Raw genomic sequence first — 27,473 nt, 5'->3', positions numbered from 1 at the left:
GGGAATGTTAATCATTTTGGATGAGATTTCTTTTTAAAACATACTGTAGTTTGCAAAAGAATAGGATATTCAATATCCTAAGTTAAATTATTTTTTGAAGTGTTGTACACTAGGGGTAGTGTCATGTGTCTCTCTGAATGATCATTTAATGCATGTGTCTCTCACTAAGAGTATAAACTTGTGTGATGTTGTAAATGGCCAGTTCACACCTGTGAGTCTGAAAACTTTGATCTCACAGGAGAGATGAAAAAAGCCTTTCTTTATATTCTTCTGTATATGAAATTGCATTTGTATTAAACTGTAACCTTTGAGACTCACACCCATCACTTAAATTACTTAGCTTGTTTCGGTAGTGATGAGCATCCTTTTTTTAAACAGACAGCCATTATTTTCTTGGAAGATACTGTGCCAGACACAGTCCACTAGATGCTTTACAGACATGGGTAACTCCAAGAAGTGTTCTTTTATACTTATTCGTTAGCTTTTCTGGTTTGGTTTGCGTTTGGGACTTTTCGGCCTATGCTTGCTTAATGGAATGTTGGTTTATTTTTCCACCCTTCATGAAGCTTTGTACATATCAATTCCTTCTTCTCTTTCACCTCCACTATCAGGCCTTTTGACTGAGTCCTGGAGTTCTGCAACAAATTTTGGGTTTCTTCATGTGTACTTAGAAGTTTTGTCCGATACTGGAAAATCTGCTTGTTTTCTCTCATATGCATTTCATGAGCGCATTTCTTGTCTGGGAAAAATAATGAGGCCATTTAGGTCAGAGGGCCATAACTGTGCTGGTCGCACGCAGCATACATCTCATTTGTGTTTCAATGCTTGTGTAGTGCCTGGCTGAGACAGGTGCCTGAAATGAGGAGCTGGTCAAAATTCAGCCAGACTAGATGGAAATTAAGGTGGTAGGTCAGCAAAATCATCTTCAGGAGATGACAGGTGTAATATCCACACTTTTGAATGGCATGTCCATACAATTTGCAATATCTTAATATGTTTTACTGGCCTTCCGAGTCCAGTATTGTAAGGAATTAATGCATTACATTAAAGGGCAAAGAGAAATTGACAAATTTCAAATGAAATTGCCAAAGACAAATTGTAGGTCATTTGGCCTTTAGGAACTTCAAGTGAGAAGTGTTTGCATGAGAATTCATTGATATTCTGGAGTACAAAGTACATGATGACCATAATCCTCAGAATCCAGTCAGGTCCATGTCTCCTGAAACTGTGTGTAGATTGTTGGCTTTTTTTCTCTGGGGACAGGGAGTGTTTGAATAGTACTTGAGTTTTTTTAACCACTCTTTAACCAAAGTTCAGCTGAGGCCCTAAAAAAGACTTTATGTGTTGCCTTTTCTCAACAGGTAATCTCTAATACTTACTTTTTTGATAATTGATGCTGTTTGCTGGCTTCTAGAGTACTCTTGAGGGTGCATCCATTGACTCAGGGCATTTCTGGGGATAAAGCGTGAAAGGATATTTTGCTTTTCTTTTGAGACACAAAATTTGTTGTAAGTTGGTTACATCTAATTTACCACACTCTTATAGACAGCAAGGTCACAGAACAGTTCTTGAATGCGATGAGATGTTGTTTGCTTCTATTGTTGTTTTAAGCCTAGCTGGAGATGAGACATCACACAGCCACTTGCTCAAACCCCTCCTCTCTTCCCCCACATCCTGGTGGAATGAGGTGGAGAATTGAAGTAAAGTTGTGTTGACATAAAACGGTTTAATAATTGAAAATAAAGTGAAATGCCATAATAATGGTAAATAATAATAATAATAATGGTAATGGTAATAAAAAGGAAAAATACGAAAACAATGCAATGCAGTTTCTCATCCCCTACTGACCCTTGCCAGACCCCTCTTCCTGAACCGAGATCACCCACCCTTCTGGGTAAGTCCACCCAGTTTATATCCTGGGCATGATGCTCTGTGGTGTGGAAATACCCCTTTGGTCTGTTTGAGTCATCTGTCCCAGCTGTGCTCCCTCTCAGTTTATTTTCAATACCTTCCACTGGCAGAGCATGAGGCAATTTGAAAAAAGATCCTTGACTTTGGATAAACACAACTTTGCAAAAAGCCAAAACATCAGTGTGTTGTCAGCACCATACTCATTCTGAATCTGAAACAGCTATCATGCAGAAATTAACTCTACCCTAGCTGAAACCAGCACAGCTTCTTATGCATTACCATGTCTAACATATTTCCTTTTAAATTAACAACCTTGAAAAAGCATTTTTCTTTCAGATGAAAAACTTTTAGAGGGGCAAATATCCTTGTTTTTGTGTCACACACACTACTTTTTCAGTTCTTCCAGTAATTATCATGTTTGTCTTGCAGCTTCATAGGCTTGCATATCCATAGAAAAGAGTGGTAGAAAGCATAGGGACGAGGTAAGTTAGCTGATCTTGAGAGAGATTACATAAGATATAGACTTATTTTTTTGATTTCTTTGTAGGTGCTTGTATTTGATAAGAGCATTTTCTTTTTAACTCCAAACAAAGATCTAGCAGAAGACTATTAAAATCTGCATTTTATTCTTACTGATCTTTATATACATCTTGATGACTAATTTGGGAAAATGAGCTCTGCTTTGGTTTACCTAGGTATTGGTGTTGTTTTAGGTTTATGAGTTCTGTAGCATAACACCTTCAATCCTTTTAGAAGGTTTTACGAGTAAAAATATTCAAAAGTTTAACTGTTTGGATGAAAAGACTTATCAAGATTTCTGGATGTTTATCCAGCTGTGATGCATATTGTGATTTATTTTCACTTTTTTTGTTGTTTTTGTGTTTCACTGTTTTGTTGTTTGTTGAAGAAAACAAACCCGGGTTGTGGCTACAGCTGGCTTAAATAAAAGGGGGGTTCATTGATAGGGAAAATTGGAGGTAAAAATGGTTTTAGTTTGACCCCATCTAAGTCCAATTATTTTTAGCTCTTTCCTGTAAACCATTAATTTTGTAGCAGCATTGGTAGGGAACAATGTCTAGACAGTGTTGTATGGAGCTGGCAGAGGGGGCGGTTTTCTCTGGTGGTGTGATCACCAAGCTGATCCCATCCTGAAGAGCAGACCCAGTTACGTAGGCACGCATCTCTAGGAGATGTAACCCAAACAAACTGCTGGCAGCCCCTGGTCACAGAGCAGTTGAGCTGTTTTGAGCTACCACTGCAATGAATCAAAGTTTTCAAAGTGGTGGACTTTGGTGGCTTCTCAGCATTCTTTTTAAACCCATTTTTAATGAGTGTAAGGTCACTATACAATCATTAAAATAATAATATTATTTTAGCTTTTACTGTGATTTTTATTAGTTTTCCATGCAAAAGACTTCTGATTGCTACTTCTGCTTGTTTGTATGACATTAATACAAAATGACCATGTTCTTTTTTCTAAATAGCAAATTAATCTTTAATCAACTCTTGTGCCACCTTTCCACTGCTACAGGGTTGTTTCAAAGCTAAAACCAGATTCAGTAACATGTTGAGGTCTTTAAATTAATCATGTCCCTATGACCTACAAGAAAAAAGAGAGGGACTTTTTATAAGGGTTAATGGCTTTAAACTGAAAGATGTAGATATTGAGAAGAAATTCCTTATTGTTGAGGGTGGTGGCACTGGAACAGGTTGCCCAGAGAAATTGTGAATGCCTGGAAATATTCAAGGCCAGGTTGGATGAGGCTCTGAGGAGTCTGGTCTAGTGAAAGATGTCCCTGCATGTGTGGAGGGGGGTGGATCACCTTAAAGGTGGCCTCTAAAGTCTTCCAACCCAGGCCATTCTATGATTCATGAAAGTATCTAATCTTTCTTAAAATGTAATCTTATTTTTATGCTCTTTTGCATTATTCACAAAAGCATTGTTTTATAAGAGAACAGTTAATATTCCTCTTAGATGATAGTGCATCAATTTTTCTTTTCCAAGAATTAAGGTAGGGTGGATTGGGAAGTGTAGCAGTTGTATCATGCAGGTAAGTATGAGTCAGCAAAGTGGTTGAACAATGCTCCTGTCTAAGGAGAGGTGGATTTCTTTAGAATTGTTTTAATTTATTAGTCTTAGTTCTGCACAAGAGTTTAATGTAATGCTGAGTTTAATGTAATTTCAATCACTTTTTTCCTGCTCTGTCTTCTAGCTTTTTCTTTTTGTGGTTTGGAACTTTGAGCTCTACATGATACCACTGGCTTTGTTGTTGCTGCTGGCATGGAACTACTTCTTGATCGTATCAGGAAAAGATAACAGGCAACATGATACAGTAAGTCTTCTCTACTTCAAGGGCATGCATGTCCTTTTCTTTTTTTAAATAGGTAAAATTTTTAAACTGGGTTTAAATACGATATCTTTTTCAAAATGTCTCCCTTCACAATGTTCGATGGACAATTTTCCCACCTGCAATTTAATTTTATTCTGGCTGTCCAATAAGTGTGTCTGGTTTTGTTGAAATGTCATGCAAAAATACAATAGAACATGCACTATCTAAAGAATCTGTTTTGTGTGGGAGCAGAGAGGCTTATTGTTAAGGAAAAGGCAAATTCTTTGAAAATTATTTTATATGGCTAAGTCCTTATGTTACATTTTTTTATTTCACATGTTGAAGTTAAAGATTAAAATTATCCCAGTTTGTTAACAGTCTCAGAATGTATCACATTTTACTGTATTTCACAATTAATCATTAATTCATTTAGCTTAATATTAGCTTTTTCTTATTTTCTTCTCATTTAATGCCGTCATTCAGTTAAATACATGTAGTTAGGATATAAAGTAGCAAACATTTGCTAATAACTGGTATTCATTAATAATATTTAAATGGTTTTGATTTTCAGAAGTACATATTAAAAGTTGGAAGTTTTATTCTATGCTGTACAAATTTCCTAGGAGATAAATGATTTTGCATGAGGTACCACTGAGCCTTAAAATTTGATATTTGTACTAGTTTCTGTATCCCAAAAGCAGCACCTTGTCTACTACTTTATGATCTGAATGAATAACTGAAGCGGGAGAGGAAAAAGCCAAAACAGATTAGGTAATTGGTCTCTGAGGACAGCAGTTAATGGAGGTTGATAACAAATGGATTACGAAGGTGCAAGGTCCTGTTAACATCTCTTCCAGTGATGTACAGGAGATGATAATGCACCCCCATCAAGTTACATCAGGTGTGTGAGACCATTTAACACTCTGGATCTGCTACTCAAAGAGATCTGAGTTGGATAAATGAACTGATAGGAAACACATGACATTCAGAAGGAAGAATCCTGATCGTGGGGAGAAATAACCTGTTGCAGTGATACAGATTAGAAATTGGTTGTCCAAAAGCACTTTCTGAACTGGGCCTAGGGGTCTTAGAAGGCAGTGAGATAATCAGAAGCACAGGTGGTGGATTGAGGGAAGTGGTTATCTCCACTCCTCGGCATTTGCTAGAATTCATCTAGAATAGTGTCCAGTTTGGGACACGCCAATTCTAGAAAGTCATTGATTGACTTCAGCAACGTCAGTGAAGGGCTACCAACTTGATCAGGGGCTTAAGCCCTCATCAACTAGCCCTTGAAGAGAAGCTGAAGGAAGTGGACTTGAAAGATCCTGGAGAATAGAAGGCTTCTAGTGACTGGAATATCCTATTATTACTAATAATATATGCTATTATTGTTAACCTAGGAGGTTAACAAGAAGATGGATCAAGAAGACTGCACAAGTGATCTGTGGTGGAAGAGGCAACAAGCTTCATTTGAAACAAAAGAGGTTCAGACTGAAAAAACTTTGCTAGGAGAATTGTAAAGCAATAGAAGAGGTTGCTCAAGAAACTGCAGTTGCCATAGGAAGTCTCTAGGACCTGACTGAGTAAAGCTCTGAGGAACCTGATCTGACCTCATGGTTGACCCCACTTTGAGCAGGAGTTTGGAAATTCCTTGCAGCCTGAGTTATCGCCTAATGTCTAGCAACTGCTATTAGTAGAGCACATACAGTCCTGATCCAAACACTCTTGTTACCTGTCTACATAAGACTTATGCTTCCAAAATCATCTAAAAATAAGGGTGGGAATGATAAAGGTATTCCCTAATCCCAAATGTGATTACACTTATGGAAAAAGCCTAAGATCAAGATTTAAAAGATACAATACTTAAAACACAGACCATTGTCTCCTGATGGCTGAAATTCTTAAAGCTTCTCAACCTGAAGATTTTATGGGTACCTGAAATCCCTGGTGAAAGGAGAAATATCACTTGTGAGCTGCAATACATTTAATTTCTCTCTGAAATACCACCTGCCTGGGAAGATTATCTAGCTATGCAACTTTTTAACAAATTAATGGAGCTACTGATGGACCCTCAGTTAAGAATACCAAATGCTGCTCCTAAAACTTTTCTCTTGCTGAGAGTGCTTCAGACCAAGCTAATACAGCCTATATCAAACAATCATGTTGATCCCAAATATTTGGTATCCGTGCAATTAATGACCTTGTTTTTAAAGATTTAAGTTTGCTTATCATCATGTTGAGCATCTACCTTGAGTGAAGTCATTTGCAGATTTATTGTAAGCCTTTCTAATGAACTTAGGTGTCTTCAGTAATATCATGAGTCCTTAGCTCAGGTCATTAGCACAATATCATTAGAATAGGAGTCATTTAACTACTTACATTTTCCTATGCAAAGTGTAAATTTTATCTAAATTAAGCAGTGTTTCCTAGTGGCTAGAGAATGCTTCAGCATTCATGTCATCTGGTTTCTCTTCCCAAGTCTTCAGAGATTCCTTGTGTGTCTCAGTGAAATCATTGACTACTTAGCTTAGAAATATTATCTAACTTTAGATGTTTTAAATGTTTAGATGTGTTTAGATGTTTAGATGATCATCCAAGTTTAGAAGTTACTCTGAAATCCTAAGGCTAATGATAAGACACAAAGATAAATATATTTGGTAAAAAGGTATTTTATTACTTGATTAACATTAGGCAAGCATAGTTAAAAATTGTATATGATTTGTACTTGTTTAATGTCTAAGGAACACACTTAAATTTGGGACCATGCAAAGCACTCAGAAGAGCTGGTTTCCATTGTAATATCTCTGAGAAAACAATAGTCAGTTGTCTTAACAGTCCAGATGCTAGGGACCACACTTCTTCTGCAGGTCAATGATTAGTGATCACTGAGTTTCTGTCTGGATATGGCAGATAGACCAGCCTTAACTCATCCTTTTGTGACCATCTCTATAGACAAGATACAATTTGCTTTTTCTTCTTGGGCATCAGGGTTTTTTAAAGTAGTTTGGTTCTTATTTCCTCATGGAGAAATTCACCTGCCAAACAAGGATCTGGATACCTCTACTATAATGTAAACCTGTGCTTCTTGTTTGAATGCAAGTACCATTATTTTGCCATTTTTCAAACTCCTAGTGAATAATACATGCAAGTCCTTTCTTGAATTCAAGGTGCAGTATGGCTGGGGCAAAGGGAAGGCACAAGAGTATTTCCTAGGAGAAGGTAAGTCTACTGGAATGCCCAGCTGAGAGGTGAAGCAGCATACTATGTCTGCATGGATTCAGTTGGACTCCTTGTAGGATTGATGATCATTGTGATTTTAGTCCAACACTGATGCAAATTTCCAAAAGAAGCATTGGATTCCATATATTTTGTATATTTTCATCAAGATTAATTTTATTTCTGAAAGATACACTCTCATGAAACAGGAGCATTAAACACTAGTGTGACTTTAGATAGAGGTAGACTTAGTCGATAGTTCTGAACTGAACTAAAATTAATTTCTGTCATTGAGTCATGTGGCAGGTGTAAAAATCACATTATAAATATTTCTTGCCAGTATTAAGTGAGGAAAAAATAAGTAAGATGGAATTCTTAATGCCTTCTTCTGAATTTTGCAGTAACATTTTTACCTGGAGTACACCCGGCTACTTTTTCCAAAGATATTTACACTGCCTTATAATTGTACTCCTGAGTATCTGACCTCACAAAATTTTTAGCATTTTTATTTAGCAATTTTTAGCATAGATGCTGTTGTTATATTAAACTGTGATCACCTAAGCGCACACGATTAGAACTGAGTGAATCTTACTAGGCTGAGATTTTTTTTCTTCTGTTGCCTTTTTTCACATCTTTTTTCATCATCTTTTTCACATCCTCTGTGGGAGAGGTATCAACCACTGCTGTGTTTCTGCCACCACTCTCTGCTGCTCCTTGTCACCTGTGCTAGATCTGTGTGGTGGGAAGTAGCTGCCCCTACACATAATAGAGTATGGCATCGTGACAGACTGCAAACTAACAGAAAGTATGGTGGGTTTAAAAGCTTACTGTCAGTGTTTTCAAGGAGCTACTTAATACTTCAATGACTTCAAGTACACCAAAAAAAGCCCCTCACCTTTGTAACCTGGAGAAAACAGCAGTGCTCCTGTCTGGTGTATGGAGTTTTCTTCTGTTTCTAAGGAAAGGTCACAGTCATTTTAACTATGTGGAGTTAAAGGTGAAAAAAATTTTGTTGGGTTTGGTTTTGGTTTTTTTGTTACTTGTGCATTTCTACTTCAGGCTGTGTTCTGCGTGTTCTGACTGCCAGCTGGAGCTGCCTAACTTAAGGAATGGTCAGATAATCTCTCAAAGTGATTTAAAATGTTCCCACTGTCCAAAAAGGGACAAAGGGACTGCTCTTGTCCCTTTCCCTGGGATGAAACAGTTGATTGTATGTTTGGAGTGTGTCATATGGAGAATTAAACACAATTTGCAAAGCTATGAATCATTATTTTTACCCTGTGTACATAAGCCTTGCTTCCACAATTAGGACAAACTGTGACAGTCTCTCAGCTGTTGGTCTATAATGCTTAACTGCTGTAACAGGCTCATTTGATCTCCTGTGGTGATGGTGCAAGTTCTTGTTCTTCCATAACCAAATAGGTAGCAGACAGGGAGCGCAGGTCATTTTCTCCTCCATCCTGCCTGTGGAGGACTGGATAGATCTGGAAGGACAACAACCAGTTGCACAGCTCTTACTGACAGCAGGGACTTGGCTTTTACAACTGGGGGTACCTTTTCAGGATTGAAGACTACTAGGAAGAGATATACCTCACCACATGGGGCAAAGTCTTCTTTCCCAGAAGGCTATCCAAACTGATGAGGAGAGCATTAAACTAAATATAAATGGGGGAGAGAGGTGATGGTGACCCACAAAAGTGATTCCTCAAGTGAGGAATCAGAATAGTTTGATTTGGAGGGGACCTTCAGAGCGACACCTTCCACCAGACCGAGTTGCTCAAAGCCCTGTCCAACCTGGGTTTGGAATTCTGCCAGGGATGGGGCAACTATAGCTTCTCTGGGAAACCAACAGGGTCCAATTCCCCCCCCCCCCATCCTCACAATGAAACATTTCTTCCCAATATCTAATCTAAACCAGACTTCTGTCAGTTTGAAGCTACTGCCCCATCATGAAGTTGGTGGTCTGAGCTGGCAAGAAAAGGGTGCAGGATGAATGGCCAAGAGAGCCCTCAAAACCAAACCAACAAGACAGATGTGTCCCCTAGCCCCCACATGTAGACACACTGTGGTGGTTTCACATTAATTGATACTTAGTGAAGAAGTAAAATCCACTGAAGTGATTTCTCTTGAGAGAAGCTGCTGGCTGCTTCCTCTGTACCTGGGAAAGGCCAATAGCTGGCTAGTTCTGAGACCTGACAACATTTTGAACCATTTAGGAATTAGATCCACCTCTGTGAGATCTACATTTTAAAAACAGCAAGCCCAAGAAATCTGTCCTAGTTTCCGGCCTCAGAAGGTACCGGAGCTCTGGTGAGGCCAGCCCTGCTCACCCATGGCCAGTGCAGCCTGCAGGAGGCCGGGCTGGACCCCAGCGGCTCCTGGACAGGGAATGGAGGCTGCAGGGCTCCCCTCAGCCTCAGGTAAGGCCAAACCACAGCTACTGACATCTTACCAACACTAAGCTCCCTCCTGGTTCACACCGACAGCTCCAGGCCGAGCCCCGCTCCCAGCGCTGCCACGCAGAGAGAAGAGCCCAGCACAGCCTGAAATCCATCATCATAACTTCTGCAGCCACTGCTCACAACCATCTGCAGGCCTGGCAAAATTTAACCCTTTCAGTACACAGATAAGACCTGCAAATCTCAATTCTCCTCTCAAGTGAAAAAAAAAAACAACAACAAAGTAAAAACACATAAAAACAACATAAAAACACTGAAATCAATAAAGAATCAAACCAAAAATTAAATTTAAAAATGCCTTTGTATTAAACTAAAATTATTTTAATAAAGACATAAAAATAAATAATACACTAAAATATCCCCTTTAATTAATGAAAAAATATCAGACTATAGATGTAAGCAAAAACACCCATTAATAAAGCCAAGCAAATATTAAAGTAGCTATAATCCCATAAAAAGCTTAAACAAATAAAAAAGAGATAAGAGTAATAAAAACCCTTTACCGCAGAAAAAAAAAATAAACCTTTGTTCCCAAAAATAAAAATAATCACAAAAACAAATAAAGAAAGCCTTTGCTTTTAAATAACTCATCCTTAAACTAATACCCCATAAATTCATAGCCATAAACACATCGGTAAAAAAACTGTAAAAATAAAAAAATTCACAATTACAAAACTTATCCCAAGCAGCTACTATTTGTAAAAATAAAAAGCCATGAAAAAAACTGTTCCTTATATAAAAGTCTCCATAGCATAGAAAGAAAAAACCTCCCCTCCCTACAAAAACTAATTAAAAACTATTATATAGTTAGTAACTAATTTGACTTCCCAAGTTTTGTCTCTACGTTATCAGTTAAAAAAAGAAAGAAGTTAGGCAAAAAAAAAAAAGTATTCTAAAAGTTTTATTCTTTCAGTTCTCTTAATAAAGTTTCTTTATTCCTTTTAAGCTTTAAGCCTATTTTACCCTTCTCCTAGCCTATATCTCACAACAAGAAGTAAGTACAGTAGTAATTTTTAGCACTGAAATCCACCATACACACAAATAAAGAAACAGCCTCTGGAAAAGTCACTCCCACCTTCTCTGAGAAGCCAGCATGTCCAGGGTAAGTACATTAGTGTGCACAATACAGGAACCAATAGGAGTTCAGAGGTCCACATGAAGCTACTTTCATTCACAATCACAGAGACATGGTGAAACTGCTGTCACGTGTGTCATGCAGTCTTTTAGTTAGGACAGGCTGGGGAGGTGAGGAGTGGGAGTTGCTTTTCATTCCAGCAAAGGAATGATGATGAAGGGCTCAAAGCATCTGGCATACAAGGAGAGGCTGAGCAAGCTAGTACTGTTCTGCATGGAGGAGGGTTCTTGATGATGTGTATAAATGGCTGAAGGGAGCGGGAGAGAGACACAGCCTCTTTTCAGATGCTCCATCACAGGAGATTGTGGTCTCAACCAGGGCCAGATTGCCATGAGAGGTTGTGAAGTGTTCATCTGTGGAGATATTCAAGGCAACATGTTCAGAGGTGACCTTGTGTGAGTAGGGAGGTAGGGCTTGATGATGTCTGCTTGACTGGGGAGGACAGGATGGCCCTGCCAACCTCTACCACTATGATATTCTCTCAACTAAAGAGAGTAATCTTTCTTTCCTTTTGGTCTGCTGTTTGTTAAGGATTTTTTTACAAGCAATTAAACATTTAATGCACATCCCTGAAGGTACCCGTGAATGTTCTTCTGCCATATATACTTCCATGGAGAATGTTTGATCACATCTTGCATTGATAATAAATACTTAGAACCTTTAAGGAAATATTAAGTAGCCAATTTCCTTGTAAAGTTATGAGATGCATATGTCATTACATACCTAATTATGCTCAACAGCTGGGAGTTAATGTGCCATACACAATTTTTAAATGAATTTGCATAATAGAGTACATATATATATTATCTATCTTTTAAGAATTATATAAAGTCACAACAAGACATCTAATTTCATTGTAGATTTTTTCCTACACAGACTTGGATGATTTATATGTGTATGTTTCTATTAGGAGTTAGAACTAGCCATGTTTAGGATTAAATTTTGAGAATAGAAGAAAAAGATTTTTGTTAAAGACAGCCTTTTATTTGAAGATTTTAAGCAGTTTTCTCTGGGTACTTTTCTGTAGTCCTCCAATATGAGGACTCACATCTTCATGTGTGTTCTCAAAATGGCCAAATTTAAAAAGTGAGTGGGAAGAATGATGCTTATGGATATATCCATCTGAATGAATTCCTTCTTCATTCAGGAAAAAGTGGTCAGCACAATGAGCTTGGATTGGTCATAGAAGCCTAGCTGACTTGCACCTAGGAGATCTTTTCTGATTAGAATCCTATCATTTTGTTCTAGGAGCCAGGCAATAGTGTCTGTTAGAACACTGTCAGGTGGATTTGCTGCAGCTCCTGTTTGGGGCTGAGTGCCACTTTGCAGTACATTCAATGCATAAATTAACTCTAACTGGAAAGTGCCTGACTTTAACCAGCTGTTTTCCTAGAATTTGAAAACTACGTTACCAAGTAAGTAAACAAGGCAGGAACTTGATTTTTTTGTTTCTTCACTTCATGGTTTCAAAGACTGAGTCCTTATGGTCCTTACATTCAAAGGCTTTCATGTGCAGATGAATACAGGACAAACACCAAGTGTGTCAGATGCCTTGCCAGTGTGGTCCTTTGGGGTTTTGAGCTTCAAGTCCAGAAGTTCTATTCTGCCAGGGAGTCTGCAGAGATTTCTAACTGTGAACTAAATTGCTGTGAATTAATGGAAAAAATAAAAGTCATTGCCCCATGTATTCTAGCTAGACTGTGTCTGGAGTATGTAATTTGCACAAGATACAAGAGAATGTTGTCAGGTGACTAAGTACATCTTGCCTGCTTTCTGACTGTACTTTCCTGCAAAGTTTTGCCTCTGGTATGATAATAATGATGGTAGCCACATGTTCTCCCCAGCACAAGGGCTGCTGCTCTGCACACAGCCACAGAGCAATATGTGTGTGAAGCTAGCCACATCTATGAGTCTAAAAGTAAGGAAAGTATGATTGTTTCTATAACATTATTTCAATATCATGCAGAACTGATTTTATCTTGTATTTTCCTATTTAATCATAAACTTTGCCTTCGTTTGTTATCAATAAAATAAATTTGAAGGGTTTTTGCAAATGGTATGTTTCTGTGGGCAGCATGGGTGCTGTTGAAGAGCAAGGCACAACATACGCCTGAATATTACATATTCCACTAAGAATCATTGTTGTCTCCACACAGATGTTTTTGGGTTTTTTTCTATGCGATCCGTACAGTCAGGAAATAAATATATAATGTAGTGCTCTGCAATGGGACAGGGTGAGGTTTCTTTTAATATATCAGAACAGAAACATGAAAATGTCAGCTTAATCATGCATTTAAATTTTGTTGATCAAGTCTAATTTTTATGAGTGCACATAATCACTGAAGCTGGACAAATTTGCTCTAGATCGCATCATAATGTTTGGTGGCCTGCTGCATTTAAATGGAGAATTATCTTTATGAAACATCCTCATCATAATTTGCGATTAAATGAGACTTGAACAAATCAACATAAATCTTACATAAAGGTTATTTAACTAAATGTTGGTACTGTATTTTAAATGCATTATGCAGTAATTCAACAGTACACTATGTAAAGATCTATACTGGGCAGTAGGCATTTCTCTTCAGCAGCCTAACAGAAAAATATGGTGCTGCATGTGGCTGTCTCAGCTACAGATAAAAGAGGCTGTCCATGCTGCAGTCATAATCTCTGTGTCAGAGGTCTGCATACAATAGCAGAGTACATAGTAAAATCCTTGGCAAAACTTTATGTGCTTCTTCTTAACCCAGCAACAGCTGCAAACCCAAACTCACTACAGAATTGGAATGCTTTGGCTTGTTTTGGTCACCTGAAAAGGCCAAAACCAAAACCCAATTCTAACTATCTCCAGCATTCTTAAAAAAATTGAATTTCCTTTTTCCTGTCAGAAACAAACTGGTTTTTTAATTTAAATATTGCCACTTTTTATTTCCACCGTCTTTCAATATTGCTGGCATCTAAAATAAAATTGAAATTCATAGCACAGAGGAAGCATTTTCTGTGACTGTTGTAATTATTTTTATTTGCATTTGCCTGAAGGTTTAAATGGCAACAAGATTCACAGACAGACTGTAGTGGCTATTACAAATAATCAGTACTATTGAACCTAATATCAGTTTAGTTTCTAGAAAAAAACTCCCATAGAAATGTGAGATTTTTATTGGGTTTTTTTGTTTTGTTTTGTTTTGTTTTGTTTTTTTGCTTTCTATCACTTTAGCACATTTTAATGAAGTCAAGACTTAAGAATTTTGGTATTTTACTGTATTTACAGAAATATATAAACACCAGGGCAAAAAATACCTAACTGAATTTACAACAATATGTGGATTACATACATTTTCACCTAAAATATGTAACATGAATTTTTTGTACCAAAAAGCTGTACCAATTTCAAATCTGAGTGTAATAGACACCAGGGTACACCCATAAGCTCAAAATATCTTGGATAAATGCTATTTTATAATAGAAGCATATGTGGTCCTTCTAGAATCTGGAAACAATATGTTGGAAAAGAAATAATAATAACAATGAAAACCTATAATGAGATATTTGTGTTCTTTTTAAGATACTTTGTCATAAGGTTTTACCTAAGAATTCTAGTTCACAATATTTTGTGAAGGTGTTATTTTTAATAGTCCTGCATAGTAATCTTTCATTCATACTTATCCAAGCAAAGAATGCAGTTATTTTTATTCTGCTGAACTAAAAATGAAGCATTCTGAGAGATCTGACATTTCAAGTGTACAGTACATATCGAAGCCTTTAGATGGAGACATACTTCAAATAAACACCTAATATTCAGTTCACAGTACATTGTGTAAATACAAGAGAAAGCTAAAATAAATGAGAACTAAATATTGAAAGAAAATGAGAGAAATGGTATAGTACTTGTACCATCGTAATGTTAAAAATTACTTAGTCTTTACTACAAGGCCAATTGAATATTGAGCGCATACAAAGCTGACAACAGTAAAAAGATTACATGCTCTTGTATAATCAGCTGTATTTACTGCTGATACGTGTTCCCAAGAAATGTATTATACTGTAAATAAAAATTCTGTTGTTGACATTACCGAACTCCATGTAATCAGCAGCATGCATCAAAAGGCCTCTGATAGCCGTATTAGTCTTATTTCCTATTAAGAATCAGACTAAATTACATTATGAGCACTTCCCAGAATAAGCTAACAAAATGCATTCTGTTAGAAGACATAATTTGAGTGCCTATGTAAAAACCAGAAAGTAATTTAGTAGAAAAGTACTAATGCTTTTGTTTTTATTCTCCTGTCTTCTGTACTGCAATATATTCAATGTTACTGAGAAGCTTATCACACTAATTATCACATCTAGTAGTTCAGTTATTCTGATGAATACCCCAAGATCAAAATGTATAAATCTGGTTGGACCCAGATTTTACTGCACTCTTAAATCAGAATCTCCTAATCTGATCTTTATTTTCCTTAAAAATGTGGTATAAATCTTGGACATTTTAATGAAGATGTATCTACTGTAAAGTTTATCCTTGGAAATTCCATAAAAGAAGCAGACGTCATGTTGGGAAGATGAGCACATAGCTGCTGCTGTATTGGGCTTGTGGACAATGGGTATCTTTCCTTCAAATGAAGTAGCAGGAAATGATCTGAGAAAGCCCAAGTTGTTTTATGCATTCTCCTTAATCCATACAAATGGCATAATTTTATATTACATTTACAGGTATACACTGAGTTGCATGGCTCACAAGTTTATAGTACATTTCATGGCAGGACAATATGAATATAAATCCAAACAGTCCTGAACAGTATAATTCTGACTACATTAATTGCACATCTAAAATGCATTTATTTTTGAACCAAATATCATCCTCACTTTTGATTTCTTTTATAATCTTAATACTTACTTACAAATATACAAATGACTGTAGATAATTTGAGATCATAATGTGTGTGGCATAGAAAGTGTTTTGTTTTTACTGGAAACCGCCTAGCTTTCAAGGAGTACAAGTAAGATCTAAGCAGATATAGAGAAGTTCTAAAGAGGGGTATTATTTAAGTATTAAGGTAACAGTCACCGTGGCTATCTGCAGAGTTGGTGTCCTTTTTTTTCCCCTCCATTTTTTCTTTATTTTACATCTCAGTGCAGAGCAAATACCTGGTATTATTAACTTGTGAAGACATCAGAATATCTTCTATGCAGGTGTTTCTTTTGGATTAGATGCAAGACACAGAACAGAGACAATTAATGATGGTTTGCACACTCTGTGTGAGAAACAGAAGGCTGATGCTAAGAGAAAAGGACCTTTCATTAGAAGTGGTGTTAAGTTTCAGTGCATCACTTTTCCACTGATTCTTAAAATTCAGGAGGAATTTCTAAGTCCTCTACAGCTGTAGGGCTTGGATTTAACATGCCTGCAAATAACTATAATCCAATTCTGCTTTGCAGGTGTTGAGGTTAGAAGTCAAAATGAATTATTTTCTCAGAAATTCTGTCCTCTTTGTTAACCAGTAGATCTTTAGAATAAATGCAATTCATATTTAATGTCAGTTTCCTCAGAAGACTGCATTGTAGCCCACAGATGCTGAGGTTTTCTTCAGTGTCCAAATGTGATGGTTGTGCTTCCTTCTGGTGACCTGTATCTGTATGGTGTATGGTATCTTCTGTGACAGAGCAATGATCCTCCAATCTGTTATGGATTATGAGTCGCACAGTTTTTTTGGCCTGTGTTTCTTGAAGATGGTGGGAATGGAGCAGGAATAATGATGAATAATGATAGGAATTAGATTGCATGCTGCTTCTGATTTATAAGCTTTTAAAAGGAATATATTGTAGAGGAAGGGTCTTACTTTGTAACGCTTAAACGTCATCTCCTTACCTTTTGGCTGTGAAGTAACTTACATGTTGTATTTGAGGCCACTTATGTGTGTTTTTTTAAAATGTCATCTGTATTTGCATGACATTCAAGGGACAGTACCAAGAAACAATTTCTTTCAAGACCTTCTACCAGTATGCAACATATAAGTCTGTGACAAGAGATGTTACAGAAGGTCATGTCACTTTTAACTGCTTGCATTAGGTCTTTCTGATTTCCCTAGTGCCCTTCCATTGTTTGATTAATACTATTTGATTTCAAACAACATAGGCATCATTTAGAGTGAATGTTCTAAGGACAATGTAAGATTTTTGCCATAGGACTTTTGTTAAAAGAAATGTAACATTGCATTTTATCTTTATTACCTTTTTTTGCCCACTTCTCTCCTCTTCCTCTCCCCATCACCTCCCTCCCCTCTTTATATCTCCTTCAGGTATAATGCTTGACATAAAGATCCAAATAACTAATGTATTCCTTCCAAACAGAGTGGCACATGTGCACTTTATTTGAATAGAAATGAGGCAGAATCAAAGGATTAAAAAAATCCATTGTGGGATTTCTTTTTCTACTGTATTCTTAATACAACGTGAAACTGAAACCTGTGTTCAGATTTACGGTACTTCTCTTGAACAGCCTTGCTTTGTTCTGGAAGACACTGTACTTCAGTATAAAGCTTTTATAAGGCTTCAGTGTGGCAATAATTCATATATCATGTAACTATGAAGAATCTACTTCCCTTGTTTTAATTTATGGCGAAGTTCTAAAGACACTTGTTTTGGTGCCTTAATGAATTGTATTATCATATCTGTATTGTCTTAATGGTTGTGTGTGTGTTGGGTTTTTCCTTTTAAGCCTTTCTTTTGAATTTCAAGACAAGTGAAAGCATGGGCTATGTTTCATGTACTTCAAAGAATTATTTATGTATCTTAGGCACAAGCACAGTTTCATTACATTTTATTTTACTACAAAAATTGAATTCTGTTTTTCTTCCCAAACAATTTAGTACTCCAAATCTAAATGTAATTGATAGCATAGCTAAACTAGAAAAAGAGCACAGACTGGTAGTGGCTTTTGAATTAAAAAATAGAATGGAGGAAATGGATATCTGGGCTTAGTCTGATACTTCAAGTAATTTCAAAGGACTTTTTATGCCCTTTGAACAAGTTAACATTTTGTCTCTCTATAGAAGCTTGTAGTTTGAGATCCTTAGATGTGGGAAAAGAACCCCACACCTGAGTCTGAAGTGTTATTATCTGGATAAGTTAGAATGGATATTGTTACACAAGTGATTTCTGTGAGGTGCCCTCATTTACAACAATTTTAGAGATTTCCAGTTCAACTAATTGTCTCCATGCTAACTTGAATGCTAATGTGAGATAGACATCCTGCTATTCAACCTTGTCAAAAAAACAAATTTCTGGATGTGCATAAAAGAGATCTTTAAGTATCTAGGTTAATGTTTAAAAGTAAGAGACCTACTGACTTAGTGAGCTCTGGACATTAGGCAGCGTGTGAGTCAACAGATCTCATTTATATCTAGGTCTTTTGTCAACTAATGGTAGTAAAGTTTTGCATGTGGAAAAATTGATCTAAGAGAGTTCCCATCTGCTGCAGCCCTTATCTTGTTTTCCTCTTCTTTTCTCATTTTACCATTTTCTTTGTAGAGCTGGTAAAGCTGCTCAGTAAATTGGGTCACTGGAACCAACTGCACTAAAGGTTTGAGGATGTATGTTTTTGAAGAACTCAGTTACTCCAGTGATGCAGTTTGCTGCTCAGCTCTCCAAAGATTTTGAACAGCCCAGGGAATATAGCAATGAGCAACCAGGAGATGAACAAGAAGGTGATGCAGGTGCATGGGAAACAGAAAATGCCTTTATTTCAGAGTGGTCAGTGGTCAGTGAAGACTGGATCACTCAGGCACCTGTAAATGATATGTAAGAGGTGTATTGAACTAAGCAGGAGCTATGTACATTTCAACAACATGCTCCCAACATCTCAAAACTGTCTTTGATCCCCTTTGAGAGATGGAGCAGAGCTGGCCTAAAAGGCCAATAGACTGGTGAGGGAGACTTCTTCATGGATTTCTTCATGGACAGTGGCTAGAGCACAGCCTGGATTCCTTTTTCTGCCTGTGAAGACTCAGAAATACATGTGCCTGGCTGGTGCCAGGTCTGAGGCTGCAGAAGATTAGTCAGTCAGGCTCCTCCTGATAAAATTTTTCTTTTGGGCAGGGAAGAATTCAGGAGTTATTCCTTCATTTATCAGGTCTTGCTTCTTTCTCATGCTTTTGGACCTGCTTGCTCTTTATGGTTTCTTTGCATTTCTAGTTTTATCTCATTCAAACCTCCAGGACAGAGCAGCCAGTAGACTGAACTGGAGGTTCTCCTCAAAAGAACTCCTCTTAGAGGGGTTCTGGGACAGGCTTCAAACAAGGAGGAATAGCTGAAACTGCAAATATTTTGAACTGTGCAGGTGACTTGCATATATGCACAGTGCTCTAGTAGGCAGGCACGTTACATCAAACCATGATGTTGTTCATGCTCTGCACGGGCCCATGTAACATGGCTAATGGGTACCCTCTTGATGGTAGAGCTAACTCTGGGAAAGGAAACTGATTCACACACTTTTATTTTTAGGTTCTTTTCTTACCTGAATTTGGTTCTTGGATAAAGTCCTTAAGTTCTTGTACATGAATGTGGGAGCACCCTTGCAGCATTGTATGGGGGGGGTGGCTATGAAGTTATAACTTTAGTGTGTTGTCTTAAATCACAAAAATTGAGTTTTACCTCTTCTTTTCCTCTTTATGTGTATTTTATAATACATAGTGTAAATTTTTGCACCCATAATAGGATACTGGGCTAGTTGGATCTTTGCTGACCTTCATTATGGATTTTCTTATAACCTAATATGTGTATATAAACATAAAGATATAACGAAGCACACTATTTTCTTGTTATAAGGAGGTACAACTTCTTTTCCATCAACAGATGATTTTCCTATTAGGGTCATTGATCACAGTGCAATGAGAGGGATATTTTTAAGTCTGAATCTGGTATGGCCCATCTTTGGAAAATCATTTGATCTCTCTGTAAACTAAACTCTGTTTCACGCTGATGGTATGATTAATAATTATTAATATTTGGAGAAAGAATTTAATGTATGTTTGTATTTCATGGTGTTGGACTGAAAAACTATATATACATAGGTGCAGATGTGGCAAGTGCAGCTAGCAATTAATGTGGATAAAGTTAGATGCATAGATTGTATAAAATTATTAGTAAAGAAGCACAGGGCTAATGTGGCATATGAGTATATATCATTGTTGAACTTGATAAGGAGATAAGCTACTATGAATTTATTTCTGGCTTTGTATTTTTCAAGAATCTCTTGGTGAATACTGTAAATGCTATTAAAAGTGTTGACCTTTTATGCAGGTAACCATAAATTTGAAGTGAGCATGTGTGTGTGCTGCATAGGCACCAGTGGAGCTGACAAAGGATTCCTTTAGTTAAAGCAGGCATATACTGAATTTTGAACTACCTTTTAAATACTTAAATTGTCAAGCAAGCATTTTGCAAAGGAAGGGTTTTCAGTATATAATTCCCCAATGTAGGTCAATTAAAGCTATAACACTTTCCTAAATTTGAATCACTAGATCAAGTGTTTTTTCCTAGTTGTACATTTTCCCTCTGTGCATTTATTTCAAATGTTAATAAAGTTTTCATCTACAAAAGGCTTAGAATTGACAGAACAAAACTCTTTCTTTTTAAATGATGACAACTACTACTGTTTCTGTCTGCAGGTAGTGGAGGACATGCTAGAGGACGAGGAAGAAGAGGATGACAGAGATGACAAGGTAATTATCTTTCCTAGCACTTGGGTATCTGGGGATGGGAGAATTTAGACATGACACTGTTTTTACCGACAGTTAAAAAAGGAGTTGATGTGTTTTAGTCCAGAAAATTGGACAGACCTGTTTATCATCCTAATAATGCTGTAGTGTGTTGAAAGAAAAGTTAGAGGTCTATAAATCCTGCTATTTCTTTTTCTTTTTCATTTTCTTTCTTTTTCTTTTTCCCTTTTTTTCCTTTTTTTTCCTTATTTTTCTTTTTTTCTTATTTTTCTTACTTTTTTTCCTTCTCTTCCTCCTTCTTTTTATCATTCTTCTTCTTCTTCTTCTTCTTCTTCTCCTCCTCCCTTCCTCCTTCTTTTTTTCTTTCTTCTTATTTTTCTTCTTTTTGCTTTTCCTTTTTCTTTTTTTTTTTTTTTTTATTTTCTTGGTCTGCTGCTGGATCAAATACTTTTTCTGACAGGAAAAAGAATATCTCAGCCTTTCTGGAATTTGATAGCTCTTGTGAAGATGACTACAGCAACAACTGGTTTTTAAGGACAAAAATTCCACTTGTCTTGAGTACTACAAACAGGGCTGCACTTCAGGGGAAAAATGATGTGAAAATAGCAGCTCTGTACTGGTTAAGGATGGGATATTGACATTTAAAATTTTCAAAGAATTGCTGGATAAAAGAATGTCTTGAATGTTTTGCACTCTATGTGACATTTAATCACAATTCTCATACACATCCCTTTGAAGTTTGCATTGTGGCCTTGCAAGCTGGGAAACCACAGAAGATCATTCACCTATTTGAGTGGACGTGATTCAGTTTAGATGCTGCTAGTTAGGTTGAGGATTGCAACCACAGTAAATAGCAACTCATTTCCACATATTATTGAGCCAAGCCATGGGACTTCTTGGATTGGTTGTCCCCCAGAGAGAGGGAAAAAACAAAGAAAATAAATCAGAATGACCTTGCACCACTGAAGCAATGGCTAGCACTAGCAGGATGGCTTTCTGGTGAGGTGAGTACAGTGAATGCAGCCCAATTCTTGCTGGTGTTTTTATATCAGAAGGGTGATATTTGTGGAAGAAAATAAAAAGGAAAATAATAGATAGTTTTACAACAACTCTGTATTAAAATTCAGATTATTTTGACCTTCACAAATGTTCCCCCACTTCTGTTGTAATATAGCATTTTTTTCTTTTTCTTGAGAGGAGAAAAACAGTGCATCTTAATTTATGCTCTTGACCTTTTTTTCTGGCTGAGATGTACATTTATACACCACCGTAAGAATTCAGATGCTGGCAGCAGCATTTGAAATGTCAGAAAATTCACTGTGATTAGTTAATCCCCTCAATGATTATTTTTCTGTTAGCTTACACTTAAGATGTAAGAGATGATAAAAAAATAAGTATTTTCCTTATTCTGTTGTCAGGTCAAACATTTTAAAATTATTATATGAAATTCTTCTATACATCAACTAAATTGTTAGCTACTTAATTTCATAACACTCTATGAACAAAATCTTCTTTTACAAAACATATATGTGGTGTTTTTTGATGCTAAATGATAGGAGCATCCATTTCTAGCAATAAAATATATGATTTATTGCAGAAGTCTGTGATGTAGCTGTGGAGAGTTTGGATTTTATCTCAATACACTAACTTTGAATCATCATTTGTTTTCTGATAAACACTGATTTACCATCCATTTAAGGCCATTTTCTCCTGTTTCTTTCTACTTTATTATAAGCTCTGATGCAAATGTGTCATACCAGTAGTATGAGTATTCCTGGACATTTTAAGCACTGTGATTAGTTCACAAAGAATAGTACTTGACTGCTTGTAGTTTAAACCAGCCTGTGCAGTTGCACTGCTGCTTAGTGGGTTTTGAAAATTGCTAAATAAACTCCTTTAAAGCAGAAGATGAGGGCAGAGGTCAGCCCTTCCCTCCCCCCAGTTCTCTGGTGATTCTCTGAGCAAACGCCCCTAATTAGAAATATCACTCTAGGTTTCAATGTTGTGATCTAATATTCAGCTTTCTCAAACTGACACTAGAGTTCAAACATTTTTCTAGATCTAGTTACGAAGGTTGAATTAAAGTGAGGGCTGACATTACCATGTGCATTCAGTGAGCCCTTTTATTGAATATTTAAGAGCTGTTTTTCTATACAGAAGGTGTAAAGGTTGATTTTTATAAATTCAAAGCTGTCTTCATTATTGCAAATGTTTTGAGCTCTCAAGATTAAATATGCTGTTTGAATTGGAAAAAAAAACAAGCTACACTTTTTTTTTAAACAAGCATGTATGGACTATTCTATTTATTCAGTATGTTTGCACTGGGCATTATTTTGCCCTAGGTTAAATTGTAAATAATAAGCACAATGGTTAGGACTAGCTTCTTTGCTGTTAAAAGCTAGTTTTTCCTTTCTGGTGCACTAGACATACTCTCTTAACTACTGCTGTTCCTCTTGCATCTTTTCTCTAAATGGAGGGGTGTAGATTTGTGTTATTGTAGTTTGTATGTGTGTTTTCTTAAAGCTATGTTCAAAATTAATTTTTCTGAGAAAAAAAACGGACATTTTGTAACACCAGCTGTAGTAGTGGCCTCTGGCTTTTATTATTTATCTTGGTTTTTTTTTCATGTGGTATAACAGAAAATTCAGGAAAATGTGTCTCCTTTTGTGAAGAAAGCTACAAGATTAATAAATGTGCCAAACCCTTACTTTCATTAAAACTGAAGCATATGTTGGAAATATGTAAAAATATGCCCCAGCTGTTTGACCATGGCCAGTGTTTTGCTCCCTGATTACCACAAGGAAGCTATTAGTCCTGTAACCTTTGGACTTAATGATCAGTAGGGTATTACATAGCATGGAACTGGATCACCTCTTTTCCATTTAGTAAAGGCTCCTTGCAGGCTTTACCTAAACCTATCTGTATGTTTTCACTTGTCAGATTGTTGGGTGATTATGAAAAGTGTCTTTATTTAGAGCTGACTTTGATATCAGTGACTTGCTACGTGAGGACCTCAGTGCAGGCATGCACTGATGTAGGTTACGTGTCATGGAGGGACATTGCTTGACATTCCTAAATTGCAGAGTTACAGAAGTAGTAAACTGAGGATGATGAATGCCGAAATATATGAAATTAGTTAATGTAATGCATTTTATTAATAATGGTGTGTAATACTGAGAGGAGTCTGACAAGATAGATTTGCACTTATCATGTCTCTTTCTAACGTTCTGGATTTTAGTAACTTTTTTAACCCTCTGCTGAAGTCAAGACAGGACTGTTAATTGAAGGCCACAGGGTGTGTTTTTTACTGTAGAATCTTAATTTTCATCTTCACTTGCAACATGAATAATAAACTAAAGCAGCAGGTATGCTACTTGTATGGGTTACAAAGTGATGCTTAGCAGTGAAACACTTTTTTCCTGATTTTTCTTCATTGTCTTGTTACGTACTTAGGAATTTAAAAATATGTAATTTGTTTGGCTCAGGCATTTGTCCTTCATTTAATGCTATTTTTTTCCAAGAAATAGCACTGGATTCTGCATTCCATATGTTCTGTAACATTTGCTAAACCTATGCCAACCACAGTTTAATCTGACTTCTCTCTCTTTTTTTTTCTTTTGGCTCCTTTCCAAACACTGGCTTACACATTATCTTAGCAAATAAGGGCCAGATAATTACATTAAATCAAATTATCAATAAGCTATTGAAAGGATTTTTACACAGTTATGTTATAATCATGTTGCAGTCAATATGCGTAATCTATGTATCTAAGATTTGTCTGTGTATCTAAGATTTAGTTTTTAAGAAGTTCCCATATGCTTTTCACATAGCTTTATTCTTTTAACAAGCTCCAGGTAGGATTTCAGATAATCTCAAAGATTTTGAGGTCAGCATTTTGATGGAAGCCCTCAGCACACCACAGAATTAGGCCAGTAAGAAATGCTACCATTGCTGGCATAAAAGGAGGAAGATGCATGTTATGAACACTGTTTGGTTTTACCTTCATATTAACATTTTATTAAGAAAAAATATTCAAAACATTTGCACATTTGGTTATTCTCTCTTTAGCCTTTCATTCTTTGAAAAATTCTTTGCAGTTCTCCATCAATGGTATTGTACTTCAAGATAACTAGAAGCTTTTGTAATGAATTATAGTTTAGTCAAATTAAAATATGTTTTAAAGCTTTTAATCATTGTTGCTGAGTGGTACTAGCTTTGTTCTCAAGCCAAGATAGATTTGTAACCTGTCTCAGAAACATGCCCTGCATTTTTACAGAGAGGAGATCGTGAGGAGGAGAAAAGATAGCTCTGATGTAGCCCACATTTTTATATTTTATAAAAGGGAAGATTGTGATCTATTACAGTGGCAGTTATTTTCTATAAAATAAATGGTGGGGAAATGATACAGAGAAAGAGAGCACTCTCTTTCTAGTAGAGTTAAAATTCCAGAATGAGTAAATCTATTGGTCCACTTATAGCTTGATTCCACCATTAAATTCTCCATTAACATAGCATCTAAATAATACCTGTAAATAAAAAACCAACAGCAGCTTCCAGTGAAAACTGTAGCTATGTATGAATCTGTTATTCTCTCAAAGCTTAGCTTATAAAACTGTGTGAAGTTACAAAAAATCTCTGCAACAGGGCAATCTACAGTACCTGGCTGTGACAGTCATACTTCTCAGTACAGTTTGGTTTCAGCTCAGTTTAGTTATTCATGTAGAGATGTTGGTAAGAGGTGAGTAGTTTTTATAAAAACTGTACATAATATATGGGTTGATGGTGTAGATTGCTTCGGCTTGTACTCTGGAATATCAGGTGGTTTTGATCACCCCCAAGTCACAGCCATGAAGTTACTTTTGCTTGGATATACCTTGGATCATATGGAGCCTTTGCGTAGCAACTTTCACAAAAAAGCAGTTTTCATCCTGCCCTGTAGTGGGACATCATATAGTCTTCATCATTAACTTACAAATCTTTGAAAACAGGTACTTGGACAGCCTTCTGAGAGGTTTAGTTTTAATGAGATCAGGTTTCTTTGTCTGGGTGCAGTCTTGAAATACTATCAAAACCAGTGAAGTAAAATAAGAATTAATGAGATCAGAATCTGAGACTTATATCTGAAGTTCAGCATTTCAGGAGGGCTGTATGTGTGTACGTGTACATGTACGTGTGGCTTTGGCTGTGTGGCTGTGTGGCTGTGTGTGATAATCCCCAGGGGACCATGGGTCTGTGTCTTGGTTCAAGACAATTTAAAGAATACTGTGGAATGAGTTGTCTCCTTTATAGGTTTAACCAGTCACTTTCCACCAATAAGGAATGAATACAAGTAGAGATAAGTTAAAACCCAGCAGTTTACTAAGAAGCATGTGAGAAATGATGCTCACTTTTAAAATTTCAAAGGTTTATTAAATACAACAGAATGACTGAATAAGGAAAATTACAGCCCTGGGAGCACGGAACTAAACCACCATGTGCTCGCCCACAAAATGGCTGCTCCACCTTTTTGTACCCCCGGTGTTCCATCAGGTAACCTTAACCCAAGTCCATCAGTCAGCTCTTCCTCGCCGTCCATGGCTGCAGCTCAGGTGTTGCCACCTCCCAGGAACGAGCCTGCCCGCTCCAGCTGCCCGGGCTGCCAGGGCTGTGGGTGACAACAACACGGGGAGGGGAAAGAGGACTATGGGGAGAACATGTCACAGTGATGTATCTACACATCAATAAAACCTCTCTCAACATATGCATAATATTCATCCCTTAATTGTGAGAGCCAACCATTGCATTGCTCATCTACAACAAACCGTAACAGCAACAGGCAAAAAGTAACAGTCAAATTGCTGTATCTGAAGAACAAAGGCCCCAAAATGCTGGGGGCATCCCTCCCCTCCAACCATGTTCTTGGGTCAAAGTGTGTGGGTCAAAGGACAAAGGGACAGGTGGTGTCAGTTTTTCTTCTGCCCCTACCCGCTCTGCTCATCTCCCTGACAGCTGGAGCCCGGGCTGATATTCCCTGGATGAAGGGGCTAGAACTCAAGGAGGGAACTTCACCTTCCTTGTGGCAGGAGATGCCAAGACAGGCAAAACAAAGCGGCTGGCCTGGGCTGTGGTGACTCGACTTGTGGCTTGCTGTCCGGGGCTGGGCGCCGTCAGTACATTGGGAGCGGCTTGCACTGCAGCGGGGGCTGCCACAGGTGGGCGTCTGTGGAAATCGCCCCAAGGCAGCCTCTCCGAGATGAGAAAAAAAACAAAAACAAAAAAAACCAAAAAGAGAACCCAAAAAGAGGAACAAAACCTCTGCCTAAGCAAAGACCAACCAGCCAGCCAAGCAAACAGCACACAGCAAAAGGCAGGAAGCTGCCGGGAGGACCGGTTTTAAGAAAGCCCTAAAAGAACACACAAGGTTCTTGTTTGCGGGGTCTTAAACATACAGGAACAAGCTTTGGACACAGAAAGATGTGGAATGTAATAACATTATGGCTTACCACAGGACAGTCTATAAACGGTTGAATGAATTACATTTACCCTTGTACATGGTGCTATTCACCTGTGACCAATATAGTGTGGGTGATGTTCCTTATGAAGCAATTCAAGTATAATTCAGTAAATTACTAAATCAAGTAAAGAATATGTCTAAATTATGTTAGCTATTACAGGATGTGACATACTATTTCCTCTACACTTCATATTATTTCTTAATGTAACT

The 27,473-nt window shown here is 37.1% G+C and overlaps 1 protein-coding gene across 1 annotated transcript in view; it reads left to right on the top strand.

Moving 5' to 3' along the window:
- The window catches only part of MCTP1 (multiple C2 and transmembrane domain containing 1), a 220,215-nt gene that overhangs the window by 161,305 nt on the left and 31,437 nt on the right, over positions 1-27,473 (top strand). The window contains exons 17-18 of the mRNA XM_058825862.1: positions 4,125-4,244; positions 20,720-20,773. Coding sequence (XP_058681845.1) covers positions 4,125-4,244; positions 20,720-20,773 — 174 coding nt within the window. The remainder of the gene's footprint in view (positions 1-4,124; positions 4,245-20,719; positions 20,774-27,473) is intronic.

This window comes from Poecile atricapillus, chromosome Z, assembly GCF_030490865.1.
Source record: "Poecile atricapillus isolate bPoeAtr1 chromosome Z, bPoeAtr1.hap1, whole genome shotgun sequence".
In the NCBI taxonomy this organism is placed as follows: domain Eukaryota; kingdom Metazoa; phylum Chordata; class Aves; order Passeriformes; family Paridae; genus Poecile; species Poecile atricapillus.
Note: the sequence above shows the minus strand (reverse complement) of the source record. Positions and strands in the feature narration are given on the sequence as shown.